This window comes from Apium graveolens, chromosome 10, assembly GCF_009905375.1.
Source record: "Apium graveolens cultivar Ventura chromosome 10, ASM990537v1, whole genome shotgun sequence".
NCBI classification, from domain to species: domain Eukaryota; kingdom Viridiplantae; phylum Streptophyta; class Magnoliopsida; order Apiales; family Apiaceae; genus Apium; species Apium graveolens.
In genome coordinates, this window is record NC_133656.1 from 100,961,200 (window position 1) to 100,979,695 (window position 18,496).

General features: G+C 34.4%; 3 protein-coding genes across 11 annotated transcripts; 2 read left to right on the forward strand and 1 right to left on the reverse strand.

The window, feature by feature from the left end:
* Nucleotides 1-961: 961 nt before the first annotated feature.
* Nucleotides 962-8,399, forward strand: LOC141689826 (glycerol-3-phosphate acyltransferase 9). Of its 2 annotated transcripts, none has more exons than XM_074494246.1 (13): nucleotides 962-1,106; nucleotides 1,191-1,316; nucleotides 1,490-1,547; nucleotides 4,716-4,834; nucleotides 5,150-5,249; nucleotides 5,462-5,557; nucleotides 5,682-5,778; nucleotides 6,152-6,239; nucleotides 6,313-6,409; nucleotides 6,482-6,567; nucleotides 7,169-7,288; nucleotides 7,444-7,542; nucleotides 8,205-8,399. In XM_074494246.1, the coding sequence occupies exons 2-13, from the start codon at nucleotides 1,210-1,212 to the stop codon at nucleotides 8,251-8,253; spliced, it is 1,116 nt and encodes a 371-aa protein (XP_074350347.1). In that variant the 5' UTR covers nucleotides 962-1,106; nucleotides 1,191-1,209; the 3' UTR covers nucleotides 8,254-8,399. The 2 variants fall into 2 exon arrangements, with proteins under 2 accessions (XP_074350347.1, XP_074350348.1); XM_074494247.1 differs by having other exon boundaries at nucleotides 967-1,106; nucleotides 1,174-1,316.
* A 142-nt stretch (nucleotides 8,400-8,541) lies between these two features.
* LOC141689824 (protein DETOXIFICATION 45, chloroplastic-like) lies at nucleotides 8,542-17,499 on the forward strand. 8 transcript variants are annotated; one of them, XR_012562527.1, is made up of 16 exons: nucleotides 9,014-9,816; nucleotides 10,462-10,646; nucleotides 11,562-11,705; nucleotides 11,813-11,979; nucleotides 12,872-13,007; nucleotides 13,381-13,477; nucleotides 13,559-13,659; nucleotides 13,947-14,110; nucleotides 14,520-14,591; nucleotides 14,722-14,838; nucleotides 14,925-15,020; nucleotides 15,110-15,231; nucleotides 15,739-15,805; nucleotides 16,032-16,114; nucleotides 16,201-16,256; nucleotides 17,363-17,491. XR_012562527.1 is itself a non-coding variant. In XM_074494243.1 (15 exons), exons 2-15 carry the CDS (start codon nucleotides 9,455-9,457, stop codon nucleotides 16,041-16,043), a joined length of 1,842 nt encoding a protein of 613 aa, XP_074350344.1. In that variant the 5' UTR covers nucleotides 8,542-8,992; nucleotides 9,410-9,454; the 3' UTR covers nucleotides 16,044-16,205. The 8 variants fall into 8 exon arrangements, 3 of the variants coding, with proteins under 3 accessions (XP_074350344.1, XP_074350345.1, XP_074350343.1); XR_012562528.1 differs by having other exon boundaries at nucleotides 16,201-16,243; nucleotides 17,363-17,436; XM_074494243.1 differs by lacking the exon at nucleotides 17,363-17,491 and adding an exon at nucleotides 8,542-8,992 and having other exon boundaries at nucleotides 9,410-9,816; nucleotides 16,032-16,205.
* Nucleotides 16,445-18,402, reverse strand: LOC141689825 (putative flavin-containing monooxygenase 1). The gene is made up of 5 exons (XM_074494245.1): nucleotides 17,929-18,402; nucleotides 17,617-17,854; nucleotides 17,358-17,533; nucleotides 16,915-17,261; nucleotides 16,445-16,787 (listed from the first exon to the last, which is right to left on the reverse strand). The coding sequence occupies exons 1-5, from the start codon at nucleotides 18,400-18,402 to the stop codon at nucleotides 16,445-16,447; spliced, it is 1,578 nt and encodes a 525-aa protein (XP_074350346.1).
* Between the last annotated feature and the right edge of the window lie 94 nt (nucleotides 18,403-18,496).

Consider the following 18,496-nt stretch of genomic DNA (forward strand, 5'->3'; position numbering starts at 1 on the left):
CGTTTAAAGTATAATTTCATAATTATTTTTTAAAATATTTTTTTCTGAATAAAAGTTTTATGTTTAAATTTTTATTCACAAATAGAAAATTATAAATAGTGCACGTATAGAACTAGTAGTACAGATAGATTGATAAATAGTATAGATCTCCGTTTCCCTAAAAAAAAAGGTGCGTGAGAATAGCAGAGGAGGGAGTATAAGTGAACTGGGTCTAAACTTAAGGTCCAAACTTAAGGCAGCTCAAACAATTTAGTTGGTTTCGGGAAGTTGACTATATTTGGGCTGATAAACTATTAAAGAGAGTGTTGGACCCGAACACATACATGACAGATAGTAGACCGGATAAGATGAGTCTGTATCCGAAGAATCGAATTGAAATTTATGAAATCGAGATCCGATTCGAGATCGGAATCATATAATCCAATAATTATCTGAAGATCGATTTAAACCGATCCAAAAAATATACGAACCGAAAATTTAACCGAAAATGATTCGAAATACAAGATTTGATTATTACTTGGAACCAATAAAAATCGAATAATATATTACCTGAACCAAATATGACCCGAAATAAGCAAAATTTATACTTTAAACAATTTTATGTTTATGATAACATACTTATTTAATCATATTCTTTTGTAAAAGTATATTATATTATATTAAAAATACTAAATTATAAAAAAAGATATTTTTAAATCTCAAAAATTGAAAAAATAAATAAGTTATAATCCGAAAATATCATAACCGAATTTAATCCGAACATAATTTTATCTGATTTTAATCCAAATTTTATCCGATTTTAATCCGAATTAGACCCGAACCGAATCACATCCGATCCGATCCGATCCGATCCGATCCGATCCGATCCGATCCGAATGATCTTCAAATATATCATAATCCGAAAACGGATCTGATCCGAAACCGAACCGATTATACGAATTGTCAGGTTATAATACATATAGATGATGTTAGATTGTGTAGTTGGGAATTGGTCCATGGGCTTTATCGCTGCGGGTGAGGCTACTGTGAACATTCTCGTGATGCGTGGCCATAGATAAAACAGTTTATTGCATCGGAGTGCGTAAAGCCTGACCATATACATACAGGTGAGGGAATTATAGCAATTAATTGCAAAGTATAAAAAATTGAAAGTACTAAATAATATCATACTAGTGTTGGAGTGTGTGCAGGGATTGAATCAAATCGGCGATGAAGTCATCGAGCTCGGAATTGGAGTTTGATCGCCCTAACATTGAAGATTATCTTCCTACTGACACTCTCACTTCCCCTACTTCCCCCACTCACCTTCTTCATCTGTATGATGCATCTCTCTCTCTCTCTCCCTCTCTCTCATCTCTCTCCCTTCCCTCTCTGCTAATTGCTCCTGCTTTCTCTTTAACTGATTTACTTCAAAAAAATTAGCTCTTGTTAATTTTCTATGCTTATTTATTACTACTCATTGTCATTATGTTTGTGTATATGATTACAGCCGCGATTTGCTTGACATTTCACCTACTCTTACTGAGGCTGCTGGAGCTATTATTGATGTATGTATCCAATCCTATGCTTATAATTGCGTAATTTGTGCCCTAAACTGTTCTTTGTTGTTTTTTATACAATTCACTAGCTATAGTCTCACACTAGTTACTTTTTCGGGTTAAATTAAGTCTCACTTTAATAATAGCTGGTTAGCAGCGACTCTGGATGCTGGTTCACAGTTTGCTTGATGCATGTCTTGCTTTATTGAATTCAGTGGCAAATTATGAAATTTTTTTAGCAGTAGTTTTTTATTTGGCTTATTGTACCTACTCACAACTCAAAGTTTCAAATAGTTATAGAAAAAATCACCTAAGATTGATGTGGATACAAATCTTGTTCGAGTTATATAATTTTTTCCCCTTATTCTTTTAAGTGTGGTATTAATAAATTTTAAATCTAACTACACACACCGACACACACATATATATATGTATGTATGCATATAATTTAATGTCTAGCTCAAGTGTAAACGGATATAAAACTGAGAAATGGACCAAAATGTCACTATTTCAGTAAAAAATGCGCAATCATGGCCCAAAATATCACTTTATAACGGGGTATCGTGTAGCGTTTTTAAAATAGGACAAAACGCTACACGAAGTAGTTATCTCACCTTATTTTCTTTTTGAGAAAGTACACCCACGCTACTTAAAGTAGCGTTTTTTTATTTTTTTTGTTCTTTTTACCTATGTTACTCGGACTCGACTCGAAGTGTCCGACATGGACACGTGTCCAGGTATCGGACTCGGCAATATTTTGAAAAACATGTTTTTGGCTTAAAATAAGTGTCCAAGTCCGAGTGTCCATGTCCAAGCGTCGAGTGTCCGAAGCGTCGAGTGTCCGACACGGGTACTTGGAGGTAAAATGAAGAGTCTGAGTAACATAGCTTTTTACTTTTTAAGCTTTTATTGTGCATCATTTTAGGGCCGGAAATAACACTTAATGTTACGTTTTTAATAGTCAATTTCAAATTAATAATTTTGAATTTAAAGATGTACCCTATTTTAAAAAAAAATAATTTTTTAGGGTTCAATAATCTCCTTTTGGGTTTTAGAAATATTAAATAATTGAATAAAAACACATCTAATTTAACAATTTTTAACATTTTTGGGTTCACTAATCCCCGTTTGGGTTTTAGAAGTATTAAAAAAAAAACATACACCGATTTAGGGTTTAGGATTTAGAGTAAAAGCCCTAAACTCTAGAGTCTAAACCCTAATTTAGTCTAGGGTTTAGGGCCGAAACCAAAAATGTAAACTATAAATTAAATAATTTTAAAATTTAAGGGTGTAACTTAATTTAATAATTTTTAAAATTTTAGGGTTTACAAATCCCATTTTGGGTTTTAGAAATAATTTAAAATATTTTTTTTATTAATTTAGGATTTAACAATTTTTTATTTGGGTTAAAAAAAATTTATTTAAAAAAAATAATCTATGTAAAACGCTATATGAAGTAGTGTTTTGGGATCAAAACGCTACATGATGTAGTGTCTTGGTGCCAAAACACTACATCATGTAGCGTTTTGGCTATTAAATAAATAAATAAAAAGTTAAAACCATACTAACACTACATAGTATAGCGTGTGCCTTTGAAATAAAAAAAAAAGATACAAAACACTACCTCATGTAGCGTTTTGGGTTATTTTCCAAACGCTACACGATGTAACGTCTTGAAGTGACATTTTGGGTTTTTTTTCAGAAGTGACATTTTGTACCATTTTTTTACCTCAAAGTGGCAATTGGGGCCAACACCCTATAAAACTTATGTATAAAGTCATCACATGTTTTTGTTATAGATATTTAGATTTTAATTGTAGCTTACTAAGTATGATTTTTTTTCCTTTTTTTCCTAATTAGCACCTGCTGGATATAATTAAATGATTTTATTTATCCACACATTTTGGTTGCTTCTTTCACGGGTTCATGCCAACTACAATGTTGTCATGGGTTGCTTCTGTCTGGTTCTTTACTAATATAGTCCAGAACTGTACAGTTATTTCGAGAATCAAGAGAAGTTTTATAGTGTGAACTGAATGGAAGAAAATTTATATATTTGAGAGAAACAGATGTAGGAATAATTCACGAGCTTACACATTGGTCAAAAAGAATTCATGAATTTTGTGATCAAGAACAAGAAGTATCTTTGTTCAACTCCACATTCCATACTAGAACATGGTTTGCAGCTATATCCCTTTGCATTTTTGTTGGGCGAGACTTTGCCATATATATTCTTGATTCAGTAGAATTAATAGTATGCTCCAACATTGGAGTGCTCTGACAAGTTGAAGAAAAAGTCATAAACAGCTATTTAAAAACTACGATTAGTTTGTTGGTGAAAATTACTATCAAGGATCCTTATAGACCAGGCGTGCAGATAACTGAGAATTGATGTCAAAGTCAATGACAACTCATATAGCTCAATGTTTAGCTGTAAACTTATACTTAGGTCAAGTATAGAAGTTACTTGGCATTATTGTTGCTTGAGCAATCTGAGAAGATAGCGGGATTCTGAAGGTTTATCTCACTCTGACAAAGTCTCTGACAAAGTCTATAATTATCTAAATCATGCAAGAGAATCAAAGTGCTTTCATAAGAATCAGATTTACATTTTAGGTGACGCTACTCAATAGGTAATGGTGGCACTAAACGCGAGCCCCTGCTCGGCCGGATTCCTCATTTTTGCTCCTCAGCCTACAGGGTATTAGCAGCCGTTTCCAGTTGTTCCCCACTAGAAAAATTCCATGCTTGTGTGTTTTCTTGAAGGAAGACTACACCTTTAAAATGTTTAGGTTCAGACGCAGACCCCTCCAGGAAAACTTACATAATCCTGACTTTTATGAATTAATTAGGATATGATGTAAACAGACTTCAGATGCAGGAGTATAAGTCCGTAGATGTAAGTTGTTCCTCATAAGTCATAACCCTATAGTACTTACCTCGAAGTATGACCTAATGTAAGCAACTCTCTTGTAACCTTATTACATGTCCCCAAAATCTTAAGCTTCAAAGTAGGTCCACTATGTGAGGATATGTCCTACTTGTTTGTCCAAGTTAGCAGAAAATTCAATCTCTCTCTCAATATTTTTTTAATCTAAAATGTGTATCTTCTGCTGTTTGTAGTTATCTTTATCTTCACCTAAAATGTTTTTGAGGAAATTTGTGATGTATCTGCAGGATTCTTTTACAAGATGTTTCAAGTCTAATCCTCCAGAACCTTGGAACTGGAATATATATTTATTTCCAATGTGGTGTTTGGGGGTGGTCATCAGATATGGGATTCTTTTCCCAATTCGGTTAGTTTTTATGGCTTCTAATTAATAACAAGTAGCATAGAATTTGCGCTGTAATCTGATATTTACTGCACTTTCCATCTAGTTCATAGTGTATAGTTTGATTTTTTCTAAGAATTTTAAAATAAATGGTCAAATTTATTAATTGAAACACTGAGATGGAAAGAATGGAGTGATGCAATTGTGAGTATCCTATTTTTTTAAGTTAGTTATACAAATGCAGAGAGTATCTACACATACACCTCCATTGCCATGTATTGCATGCTTTGTCATATTTATTGCTTGATAGCCATTTGATGTAGCTTTTTTAAACTGCAGAGTTCTAGTATTGACCATAGGATGGATAATATTCCTCTCATCCTACTTTTCTGTGCATTTCCTATTAAAAGGGCAGGAGAAATTGAGGAAACACTTGGAGGTGTGTATTTTGGTGGTTATATAATCTTAACCTTTAAAAGTTTGTTTTTTACTATATTAATTTCACAAGATCAGTTTCTAAAACTGCTCAGCTGTCTCAATTTTTTTGAGAATTGCACTTTTTTTTGTTACATATATGCCTTGTTATTTTTGGAAGAAATCGGTTTTGTTTAAGATTAATTGACTAGTATTTCCTTTATTGATATTTTACAGAGAAGTCTGGTAGAGTTAATTTGCAGTTTCTTTGTTGCATCTTGGACTGGTGTTGTCAAGTACCATGGTCCACGACCTAGCATTCGGCCAAAGCAGGTCAGTCTTGGTAATAATTATCATTCAGTTGAGTTATCATATAATGGACTTGTTAATACTCTCATCTAACTTAGGTTTTCAGGTTTGAGGGAATATCTGACAATCATGTCAATGATGTTAACAGGTTTTCGTAGCCAATCACACATCAATGATTGATTTCATCATTTTAGAGCAGATGACTGCTTTTGCTGTTATTATGCAAAAACATCCTGGTTGGGTTGGTAAGTCTCTATGGCCTGTGTATGAATATCAAGTTGGAATATACATGTATAAGGTGGAAAATAGTTCAACCAATTAATACACTCTAACAATAGGGAACAAGAGAACATCAGTAAGGTTTTCATCTGTCCTGAAATGTATAAGAGGTTCTATTGCTTTCTTGAATTCTTTTAAGGTCATAAAGTGATGAAGAAGGTGCCTAAATCTTACTTTTTGACTGGTCAAGTTCAGAAAACAAATTAATTTGTAGACTTGCTATTTCCAAGTGTAATAAGATTATTTGAGGTGGACAGAGAAATGGTGTAAATAGCAACTGGTTGTTTTAAAATTTGCTTGTGGATTGAAAGTTGTTAATTTAAACTGGTTTATGTGCAGGACTATTGCAGAGCACCATATTGGAAAGTGTAGGATGTATCTGGTTTAACCGAACAGAAGCAAAAGATCGTGAAATTGTAGCAAGAAAGTATGTTTAAAATTAAGTGATCAAACACTGTATCGCTTAAGATGCTTCATAATATCTGCATCTGTAATTTCAGATTAAGAGAACATGTGGAAGGTGCAGACAATAACCCACTTCTTATATTTCCTGAAGGAACTTGTGTAAATAATCATTACAGTGTTATGTTTAAAAAGGTAAGTTCTCTGATTTAATTTTGCAGTCATATCAGTGTTCAAATAATTTTTAACCAATATTTTTATGCTTAGGGTGCATTTGAACTTGGCAGCACCGTTTGCCCGATAGCAATCAAGTACAACAAAATCTTCGTAGATGCCTTTTGGAATAGCAGAAAGTAAGATGATCCTTTTAATATCATGTAACCAATTTTTATCATGGACCGGAAATGCCACTTTTTGAAAATTATACACTTATATATTTTTTTTTGAAATTACTAGATTGCTCTTGCAGTCTTGCTTGCTATGTTCACTTTTTACTTCTTTTCAGTATTAGGTTCCGGTTTTCTTATGTTATCCCTATCCTCTATTTCCTATAAATGCACTAATATTTTGCCAACACACTTGTATTAAGTTGCTGTTTCACTGCTGTATCAAATAGACTGATTCTTTACAGTACTATTACCTGTTACTTTTAAATATTATTTGTCTTGTGATTTTCTCTTATGGGTTGGAAGTTATCTGCTAATTTAGACTGGAAGTTATCTGCTAATTTTGACTGAAAAAATCCTAACTGTCATCTCTAATTTTCTGGAACTTAGTTATTGTGGATGGTGCCACCTTATACCATATAGCAGTATTCTATTCCTAGTACCATGTTTTATAGTGCTGAGTGATCATCTGCATATTATTTAATAATTTTAATGTTGCATGACATTTTTTGACAATACTGAATTTAGAATTTAGTGAGTAATTTGTATCTGCGTATTATAAATGCAGGCAGTCTTTTACAAAGCACCTGTTGCAGCTTATGACATCATGGGCTGTTGTCTGTGATGTGTGGTACCTGGAGCCCCAAAATCTGAAGCCTGGAGAGACACCCATTGAGTTTGCGGAGAGGTGAATATATGTTTAAATTTGCAAACTTTAGTATCACTTAGCGTGCAAGTGTCTTTGGATAAATAATACATACCTTTGACTTGTATTCTACTATTCTTAATTTTTGTACCTAATATGGTGCTCCTAACTTATAAAAAAAATTGTGGCCTTTTCAGGGTCAGGAATATCATTTCAACGCGTGCAGGCCTTAAGATGGTTCCTTGGGACGGATATTTGAAATATTCTCGACCTAGCCCCAAACATAGAGAACAAAAGTAAGTTGGCATTAGGATGTTTGGCTCATTTTGTTTCATTTTCTTTTACTTGCTCTCTCTCTTACACACAATAAAGTCGTATAAATAATTCACTCAGCATAATTTTTACATGTAATATGAAACCTTCCAAGCTAAAATGATTAAATATTTGTTAAGACTTCCCGCAAACAACTGCCACTAACACGAGGCAATTTAGCTCTCAAAACAGGTTTTTCTACCAAAACTAGAGTTGGTTTTTTTTTTGGTGGGGGGGGGGGGTTAGGTGCAAGTGCTGAAATAGATAAGGGGCAAAGATGTAGACAAGGGGTTCATGGTGGTATATAGTTGTGGCGAAGGTTACTTCTATTAAATTGTGAAAGACAGGCACCTTAACAGCATATAACATTTTGCGTAATTTATGTTGCTTTAACTTCTATTAGCTGCTTCATCATAACAATGTTGACATTTATAACAAACATTCTAATCATCAAGTTGCAGTAATGGAAACAATCAAAGTATGGTTTTATAGTAGGTAGATTTTATAAAATTCTGTACTTATATACGTACTCTAAGTAATTACTTGGACCTGGTTGGCTGCATCATTAAAGATTAAACATCCTTGTATAATGATTATGAAGAGATTTGAATATGTCCTAAGAATTATGATCATTTCCTACGTGCAGGCAGAAAAGCTTTGCGGAATCAGTGCTCCGCCGCTTAGAAGAAAAATAGAACATCTGGATAGCAGTATTTTATTCTATTAGATAGTGTAATAAAGGATTTATTTATATCAAATACTTGCCTTATTTCAGAGATTGAGGTAAATGGAATTGTCAAGGTTTCTTGCGGAATGTAAATGGTGAGAATTTTATTTTTTTTTGTCTAGTGGTGTTCTTTGCATCACCAAACTCTCATATTATCAGCTATTCAGATACCATTGGATCATGGGAGATCTGTTCCAGGAAAACGAGATTTGAGAGCGAAAGAATGTACTCATTAGAATTTCACTCTCATTTCCCATTTAACGGGGTTCAATTTCCATGAATCAATCTCACCATGATCTCATGTTTGTAATCATGTCGGACAAAATAAATTTCATGAGGTTTGAAAGTAGATTTGTTAAAGCGCAACTTCATTTTAACAATTTTGATGAAATCTGAGCGAAATTGTGCATTAAATTAATGACTTAATATTTACAGTTATATCCTATTTAAAAATATAATTTTAAAATCCTTTTGCCCCAACAAGATTAACTAATTATTTGATATAGAATATACCGAGTGATTTGGCATGTAAAATATTAAATTTATATTATTTGTTTAAAAAAGGGACGTTATTAATTACAACTCCCGCACGTTTGTATTACTTCGAAACCTTAGAGAAGGATTGATCCCACTTTCGTTGCACTCGTATAGTCGTATAGTTTGTACACGGACGCTCTGTCAGTGTTTTCTTCATAGTTTATTTTAAGGTTCTTCTTCTTCCTTCTTCTTGTCTGTTTGCCTTATTACATGAGAGTACTAATAATATACGAATTATTTTTACTTTCTTTTTTCATTTCGTGTTATGGCTTGATTGCTGCTGTTACGTACTGCATATTGATCATAAGTTTTTATTTCGTCTTTAAAAGCGTACGCCTAATCCTGAATACCCACTATTTACTAAATCCACTGTGCACCAACTCAATATCTCTGTATATATACTATGATTTTGCTTTTCTTGCTAGGGTTGTCAGCACAGGGTATAATGTTTTTGCTTCTATTCTTTCTCACTAGTTCATTGTATAATTTACCTACGCATATCTATACTTCTTTTATCTGTTCTTTATGGTGTTTATTTCTTAATTTTTAACTTTTTTCATTGCATACTTGGTTTTTACCTTTCACAGGGTGATTCCACTTGTCTGCTCAAGAAAAATTAAATTTTGGTAGAAATGGCTACTTCTCAATTGACTAGTAGTGTGGTTTCCACTAGACTGTTTACCGCAAGTAGAGAACTTGGTCCTAGTAAAGATATTGGGAGGTCACTTTTACTTCCAAAGTCTAGTCATTTTCGGAATTCTTATGCATTGTTTAATGGAAGGAGGTTGAGAAATGCGGATGTTGTACGTTCTTCATCGTTCACAAATTACATACGGATGCTGTCCCCCTTGCCTGTTTTGCGCCAAAGAAAGCACCTGGTGTCCGAGGTTCATAATAAGTTGAGGTCAGATTCTAGTGTGCAAACTTCTGATATGGAAGGCAGTTTTTCAGTAGAAGAAGAGTTTGTGCCGTTAAGTTCACAGGAAACTGTTCAGTAAGACCACTGACAATTTACTCCATAATATCATGTTATGTATTTCACTTCTCAGAGAGATTTATTCTTTTTTTCTTGGTCTTTGTGAAAGGCGAGTGGCAATGCTCATGTATTTATTAATTATAATTAAAAATTTACACATCCTATTTTTTTACCGGTGCTTCCTGTTGGAATTAAAAAATATTGTTAAAGGATTTCGTTCTTTTAACTGGGGTATAAGAATCTGATATGTAGAATAAAGTCGTCTATTCATGAGAAGGTTACATATTTCTCTATGTTAAAGATCTTACTCTTTCTTATGGGGAAACTTATTCATTTCAGTGCATAGTTTAGCTTTATGTTTTTTCACCCTCTTGTAGACCTGGATGTTTACCACTAGCTTCTGAAACATCATAGGCTTATAGTATTCATCTAATTTTTTTAGAAATCAAGTGAAACGATATTTTCGCTCTCTTTTAGTTTTTGTGTTGTAGAAAGCTTGAGGTTGTCATAGTGACCTCTCATGGAATCACAGAATGTGATGGCTTTCTATTTTCTAGCTCTTCTTAAAAATAAATTTCATATTCAGAATTTCTGCATGGGAGTATGGAGTAAGAAAGTACGTTGATTTTGTCAGATGTTTAGATTGGGTCTTTTTGTTTACAGTGAGTTGAATGGAATTTCTACATCAGCAGATATAATTAATGCTGAGTTAACAGGAGAGGCTACTAATTCAACAAGTTTCAAGGGCGTAACACGTGAACTCGTCATTTTGTCTTTGCCAGCAATTCTGGGGCAGGCTATTGATCCATTTGCACAACTTATGGAGACAGCTTTTATTGGTCGCTTAGGTAATATAGGATTCAGATTTCTTTAGAAGTAGTTTTTGTGAAGATCCTCCAAAATAAATATTTTCCACTGCCAATATTAGTTATGCCCTCCCTCTCTACCCCATCCCCCCTCTCTCATTATTTAAATATAATACATCTAGTGACATTGGGTTTGTCCTCGGGATTGGCGTGACTTCTATTCGGTTGTTTTTTCTGTTGTTTTATTGGTCATATATGTTCTTGTTGGTTATCTAAGAGACTTCAGTATTTTTAATAGTCTCTATTAATGTTTTGCTGATGTTTTAGTTTTCAGTAGGATCCGTGGTTCTTTTAAGAAAGTAGCTAATGGTGTAGTATCTTTCTGTAACGTAAGTTGAATATTACACTGCTACACTTAATTGTAATGAAAGTAGCTAATTTTTGCAGCATTTCTTCATTCTGATCAGGATGGCTCTTCTGCTCTTGGCTTCTATAGCTGTCTCAGTTCCTACTTTGGCCCCAAAAACATATGTATTTAGGAAATTGGATCTGAAAATTTGATGATATGTTTAGCACGCTTTGTTTAAGATGAAGAGAAATAACATGATTTTTGACAAACATCTGTTCTGATATTAAAAAAACAGGTGCAATTTAGAATGTTTCCAGATTTTACATTATACATTATAAATTTTATTATATATCCTTTTCTTTACTCCAGATCACATCTACGAGTAGGAAATATCGAATGTTTTTGGTATGGTTTAAATCTCGTCTTTCTTTATTTTTCTATGTTTGATTTTTTTAGGTCAAATTTGTAGGCTTTCACATAGATCAGATTCTCTTCAGTTCATTTGAGTTTGTTGTGATATGTGATGCTCTTGCTTTTTTTCAGATTCTCTTCAGTTCATTTGAGTTTGTTGTGATATCTGATGCTCTTGCTTTATTGTATTATCGCAGGGCCTGTGGAGTTGGCTTCGGCTGGTGTGTCCATATCAATCTTTAATATTGTCTCAAAGCTTTTTAATATTCCTCTTCTTAGTGTTGCAACTTCTTTTGTGGCTGAAGACATTTCAAAAAATGCACATTCAATCTCTACTTCAGGTGAAACAAACTGAATCTTTAAAGCTTCATCTGGTGCATGTGTTTTTTCACTTTTTTGTTTTATGATTGGATAAGTTTCAACTGAAACTTTCAATATTGCCATGCAGAGGAGGGCCATGAAGCAATAAGCAATGGCAGTGACACTGTGACCGAAAGAGAGCAGTTGTCGTCTGTGTCAACAGCTTTAACATTAGCAGTTGGCATAGGCTTATTTGAGGCTATGGCCTTGTGGCTGGGATCTGGTGTTTTTCTCAATTTGATGGGTATATCATCGGTGAGCTTTTTACATCCAAAAGTTGAGTAGCTTATTGACTTATAAGCCCGTAAGTACTTATCGACAAGTGTTTGTCAACCTGTTGAATTTTTAACTTATAAGCTGATAAGTTGAATGTTGGTAATGACGTACTTTTTCTCAACTTATTTTGATTTTTCACCTTTTTATTAACGTTAATTTTATAAAATATATTTTTAAATGTTAATCTAATCAAAAATTCACGAAATAAGTTAATTATTTTTAAAAATTATTTATTTTTATTTATTTAAGTAAAAAAAATTCTGACTTATAAGTAAGATTATCCCAACACTTATATAACTTATAATGATTCATTTACTTATCACTTATAAAGTCAATTATTTAATTTAAGTCATAAGTTACTTATTATAAGATTTCCCAAACGGGCACATTAATTGATTCCTCATCTCCTGTGTACGCAACTGGTTTTGCAAATTTGGATGTAATGTATGTATTTATATGTAAATCATGTGCACTTCAGTTCGGATCCCTAGAAATTTGATGCCATCAGCCATCTATAGAGGTTGGTATTATCTTAGTGCACCATTCATGTGTAGTTACCTCTTAGCGTTGCTTTACTTTTTGCTGCTGCCACTGTATTTCCGGATTTTGTATTGTGCAACTAATTAACCCATTTCCCATACATGGAGAATAACATTATGTTCATAGTGTGGTAATCCACCTGCTTTGTTTTGATCTAATCAGTGATGCTAGCAGATCTAACTAAAAAAAATCTAAAAACGAGATTATATTGGCTAAAGATTATCTAGGGACAAACATATCATCAAGTTTTGTGAACATCTGCCTTGAGATTCTCTTCGAATTTGTTGTCTATATTGTGCATATGATTTGCTAAATTATAATTTTTTGACAGGCTTCCTCTATGCATGCTCCAGCACGACGTTTTCTATCTCTTAGAGCCGTTGGTGCTCCTGCCATTGTTGTTTCATTGGCTCTTCAAGGCATTTATCGTGGATTCAAGGACACAAAAACACCTGTAATATGTGTAGGCATGTCTATTTTTGTTGACCTATATACTAGACATAAAAGGGGACTATCTCTCATGTTTACTTCTCAACATGATATCTAGTCAAATATGGAACGTCATGTCGCGATTTTCATAACAATAGAAGTGCGTCAAGGCCCTGTTAATTATATATGCCCGTAAGGGCTTTGATGCTTTAAGGAAAATTGTTCCATCTTATGGCATGGTAAATAACCATATTTTATTTGTTAAATGACACTGGTGGATATTCTGCAATTCTGCATTGCTTGCTGAATTACATTGATAGTATTGACCAGTTATATAACCTACATTGGAACACTAATTAATATAATATAGCTAATTAATCAACTTACAAGTCCACTCTTATTGATGTGCAGGTATCGGCAGTTCTTCAACTATCCTTTTGTTACCTATCCTTATGTATTTTTTTGAGCTGGGTGTAACCGGAGCTGCCATATCTACTGTTGTTTCACAGTATGTGCCTCCCGCATCAGTTTCTTCACTAGAGAACTTATCCCATGCATAGATGATTAAATTATATAAAATATGTAACAGATATCTAGTCACCTGTCTAATGATCTGGAATCTCAATAAGAGAGCTGTATTGTTGCCACCAAAACTGGGATCACTTCAATTTTCCGGCTATTTGAAATCTGGTTAGTATTGAATTGATGTTTTGTATAATTACAACTGTAAATTGTGAGGTTCGACTTTTAAGCATGTCTGTTATGTTGGATGCTATAAGGTGGACCAAGTATATGGGCTTTTGTCCTGTCGCATATTTTGGTTGTTCTAAGCATTTTGCTTCCAAGCACCCATGGTTTTTTGCCAATTTTTTCCCTTGTGTAATAAATCCCATTGCGTGTTTTGCTCTATCTCCATAGTCTATATGTTGTGTGTATCGATATTAACTTTCTATTTGTAATCATTTGGGAAATGCTAGGTGGTTTCTTGCTCGGGAGAACTCTTGCAGTCCTCATAACTACGACAATGGGGACATCTATGGCTACTCGTCAAGGTCCGGTTGCAATGGCTGCTCATCAAATTTGCATACAAGTATGGTTAGCTGTATCCCTTATGACAGATGCACTTGCTGCATCTGGTCAGGTAACTTATTTCTGCTGGAGTTTTGTTTGTTATTATGAGCTCGTTCTCATCTATGTTATTGCTCAAATTAATATTATCTGACTTGTATTTTCTAAATGGTGTTCCAGTCACGACTGCACACGGTGCCCCATTTGCACAAACACCTATTGAGCCGGTGTGAACTAAATTTTATTTGAGATCTGCAGTTTTGTGGATTGTTGACCTTAACGGTCAAATCTTTTCCTTGGAAGTTGCTTTCACTAGATTAACCCCACTTAAGCTTGTTCTTTAATTCATGTTTATATTCCTGGATACATTTTATAGGTGTAGCAGTCAGTAGTCTACTAAGATTTTAAAAACATGCTGATCTTGGTTCTCAAAGGTGCCCTCTTCAAGATATCCTTCAACTTACTGGATATGTTTTCTGCAGGCCTTAATTTGTGGTTTAGCTTCAAACGGTAATTATAAAGCCGTGAAGGAAGTCACGTACTCTGTGTTGAAGGTATAGCAGTTTTGTGATTGTCATGTACTTTTATAACAGTTCCTATTGCAATTGACTTCTTGATGCCTAGGTTCTACATCAGGTTACACAGTTCTCTTTATTTAATTTTGATTGTGTTCCTTCTCTGCAGATAGGATTTGGTATAGGTGTGTTATTGACTTTGATTTTGGGGGTATCTTTTAGTTCTATAGCTACCTTGTTTACCAAAGATGCAGAAGTTTTGGCGATTGTTAGAACTGGGGTATTGGTAAGTGCTTCCTTCCTTTATATATATATATATATTTGTTAAATTGGAATATTATAGTTCTTCTAATTATCTTATTATTGATACAGTTTGTCAGTGCCAGTCAACCCATAAATGCATTAGCATTTATTTTGGATGGCCTCCATTACGGTGTTTCAGATTTCAAATATGCAGCTACTTCAATGGTACACAGTACTATACTTGCATTCCTTCTCCACTACGCATGGTATGATGCAAATTACATTCTCATATATGTTGCTGTCATGAACTACAGATGGTGGTCGGAGCAATATCTTCTACATTCTTGTACTATGCTCCCTCAGTTTATGGGCTACCTGGTGTTTGGGCAGGATTGACTCTCTTTATGGTATTGCGCACACTGGCAGGAGTTAGCAGGTAAAATTGACCATCATATATGAAAACTCTGGCATTAAAAAGGTCTTACTTTATCTTTTAGATGATTTGAAGTTTCTGTTGGAGATGAAACTCTTTCGGCTTACAGAGCTTCAACAATTAGAGGGTGATGGTTTCTGATCTTGAGTCTTATATACGAAATAGGAACTTAATTATTTTGGTGATTTTTAAGTCAAAGTTTCTTGTGATCAGCGTGGGTAGCAAATAGGTTTGATTGATTTGGGATCTAAGAATTCATCATTCACATTTTCACCATTGCTCATACCATTTCCAATTATACATGCTACTTTTGTAGTTTCTGGCAGTTGCCGGGTATAAGATAAATTAAGTTTTTGACTGAGCAAGTACTATTTTGTATCATTATCTTTTGGTATCTTTAATTCAATTCTTGTTAATGACACTAAAGCTGTACTAGTTAACTCATGATTTCCATGCGGAGGTAATTATATCTCAATGTGATTCATGAAAACCTTTGTAATGTGTTTTCAGATTATTATCAAAAGATGGTCCGTGGTGGTTTCTGCATGCAGACACTCGGAGGTCTGAGTTTAGCGAGGTTTGTAAAATTGAATATTCAAATTAGCATCCTACTTTTTTATTAAGGGTTAGGTAATCTTACTTCCCCAAGTAATATTTTCTGCTATCACAAGATCATTTTGAATCCCAAACCAAAATCAACATACTCAGTATATCCCGCTAAGATGTTTTTAAGTGCTTATTAGTGGGATACTATGCAATCACTTTGATTTTATTAAGGCTAACAACTGTTAAATTTTATGCAGCTATGCAGTTGAGATTGAAATTGATGTGAATTCAACTGTGGGAACCTGATATGCTCATGCTACAAAAATTTATTAAATTTGAAGTAAGCTTATATTATTAGTCAACAGTCATTACTTTTATAGACATGTAATTCCTTAATTTTCAATCTTTTTTTCCTCGCAATGCTAGATTGATTGACAGTTCAGAACAAGTTCAGTTGCAAATACAATAGGTAATGAGCTTTGGTGAGTTGAGCTTCAAGTCACACTGTTTTCATTAATGTCTAAATTGCCAGACCTGCTGGACATCAAGTACATAATTGTTTTCTAAAACGGGGACTACTCTGAATCATATAAGTGCAACACTGGTAAATAATATAATTCACTACCTAGCGGAGCAAGCAAACATATAATAGACTTGGGGTTTGTAATATTCAGGGTTGAACATAATCCATCGGGCTGTAAGGTTCAAATAGTTCAGCCATAAACCCCGTTTTCCTTTTAGGGTTCCATCCCATGTCTTTGCACAATTGATCATTGTACCATATCTTTATGCCTCCAATGCACCATTTTGTGGAGTATTTACCACAGTATACTTTCATATAATTTTCCCATTTTTCTACATCGTCCTCCATCTCTTTAATGCTTGGTAAATTGAATGTGCCGTCAAGAAGTTCTGCTAGCCATCTACAGCTCATCTCAGAGGTATGTAGATTTGAAATACTTTCTGAAAATCCAATTATAGCAAGTTGTGGAACTCGCGGGTGAATGCAGTTCCTGATAAGAAAAGGGAAATTATAAATAAAGATCACCGCCATATTTTTCATAATACAAGTAGTAAAAAATTAGAAGCTTCATGAGAAATTTTGAGAAATCTTTGTCCATGTGAACCCAAGAAGCTTACCTGTAAAGGCCAGCTGCATTTGCTATGTAGCATTGGAATGTGGGGGACACAAAAATATCCTTCAGCTTTTCAAAATACTTAAAGCCAGTAGCTAGTATGACCATATCCACATCTTCCGGTTCGACCTCATCATCAAACAAGATGCCTTTCTCGCTGAAACAAAATTCTTGGGACTTCTTAAGATTTATGCTCCCCTTCTCAACCCTGTTGTAGAAATCCTCAGGCAATATGGCAATGCTGCAAGAATTGAGTTCCTTCAAGAAACTATGTTCTGGAACCATATCAAACTTTGCCAGACGGTACTTGGAAGTTATGTATGTTTCTATATATTTAGAGATTCCCCACCTCTGTTGTATAATAAAAACAGGTTACAGTATTAGTTATGAAATGAAGTAATTACAGTAACATATTTTCAATTTAATATCTTCTCAAGATTGTCTTACCACAGGGGTGAGAATTGATGCCAGGAGAGAATGTGCTAAACTTTCACCAGGCTTATGAACCATCAACTCTGAGAAGCGATTAAGGTATGGAAAGAGTAAAGGAATTCCAAATGGAAGGAAATACGGAATGCCCCAATGTTTAGTCCTGTACACCACTGTACATGGATGCTCTGGCCCTGAGAGTTAAAAGATAGATGAAGTAAGTAGGGAAAGAACTGATTACGAAGTTACTATGTAGTACTTTTAATATGCTACTGACCATTTACACTTGAACATTCCATTGCAATGTCCAATGCTGACTTTTGAAACCCGACTACAGCAACTTTTTTTTCTTTGATCAAATTGGCTGCGTCTGTGTTATCCATGGCTGCATACTCTGAAGAGTGCATTACCTTGCCATGAAAAACCTCTGGACCCTTATCTTTTGGAAAGTCAGGAATGTTGGGAAGGTTGCTAAATTTTCCAAAACAAAGAATCACAAAGCCCACTTGGTAAACCTATATTCAGGTATCACTTAGAGCCATGAATAGAGTGAGTATAGATCTAGTGCTAGAGAATTTTAAACTTTTACCTCGGTTGAGAGTGTCTGTTGATCCTTCACCGTGACATTCCATTTCCCTTTAGTGTTGAAAGTATCGCCTTTGCCACCCCAGAGTGACCATTCTCTCATTTCTGCATCAGATGGACCATCGTAGCTGATGCTTTCAACCTGACTGTCAAAGCGGATGTGTGGTAACAAATCAAAATGATTGGCATAGGATTGGAGATATTGAAACACCTGGGATTGTGTAGGGAAGTCTTCTGTTACTGAAGGAGGCCAGGGAAAATCAGAAAACTGATAGAAGAATTTAGGAGTTTGAAGCTTGGTAGTCCTGATGGTCTTCCTCCAGATGCCTCCAACACTGCTTTCAGATTCGAACACGATTGGATTAAGACCCTTTGACTTGCAATACCTACAGGCAGCTAGGCCACTAATGCCAGCTCCAATGATGGCAACCCGCCTCTCCATGACAGATGATTTAGAATGCCTCACTTTTGTAAGCATTCACAAATCATGTAATGGCCTGCAGAGGAGAAGAATTGCAATCTTATATATACACAAACACAACACTATCCTTTTGTAATATTACACTACAATG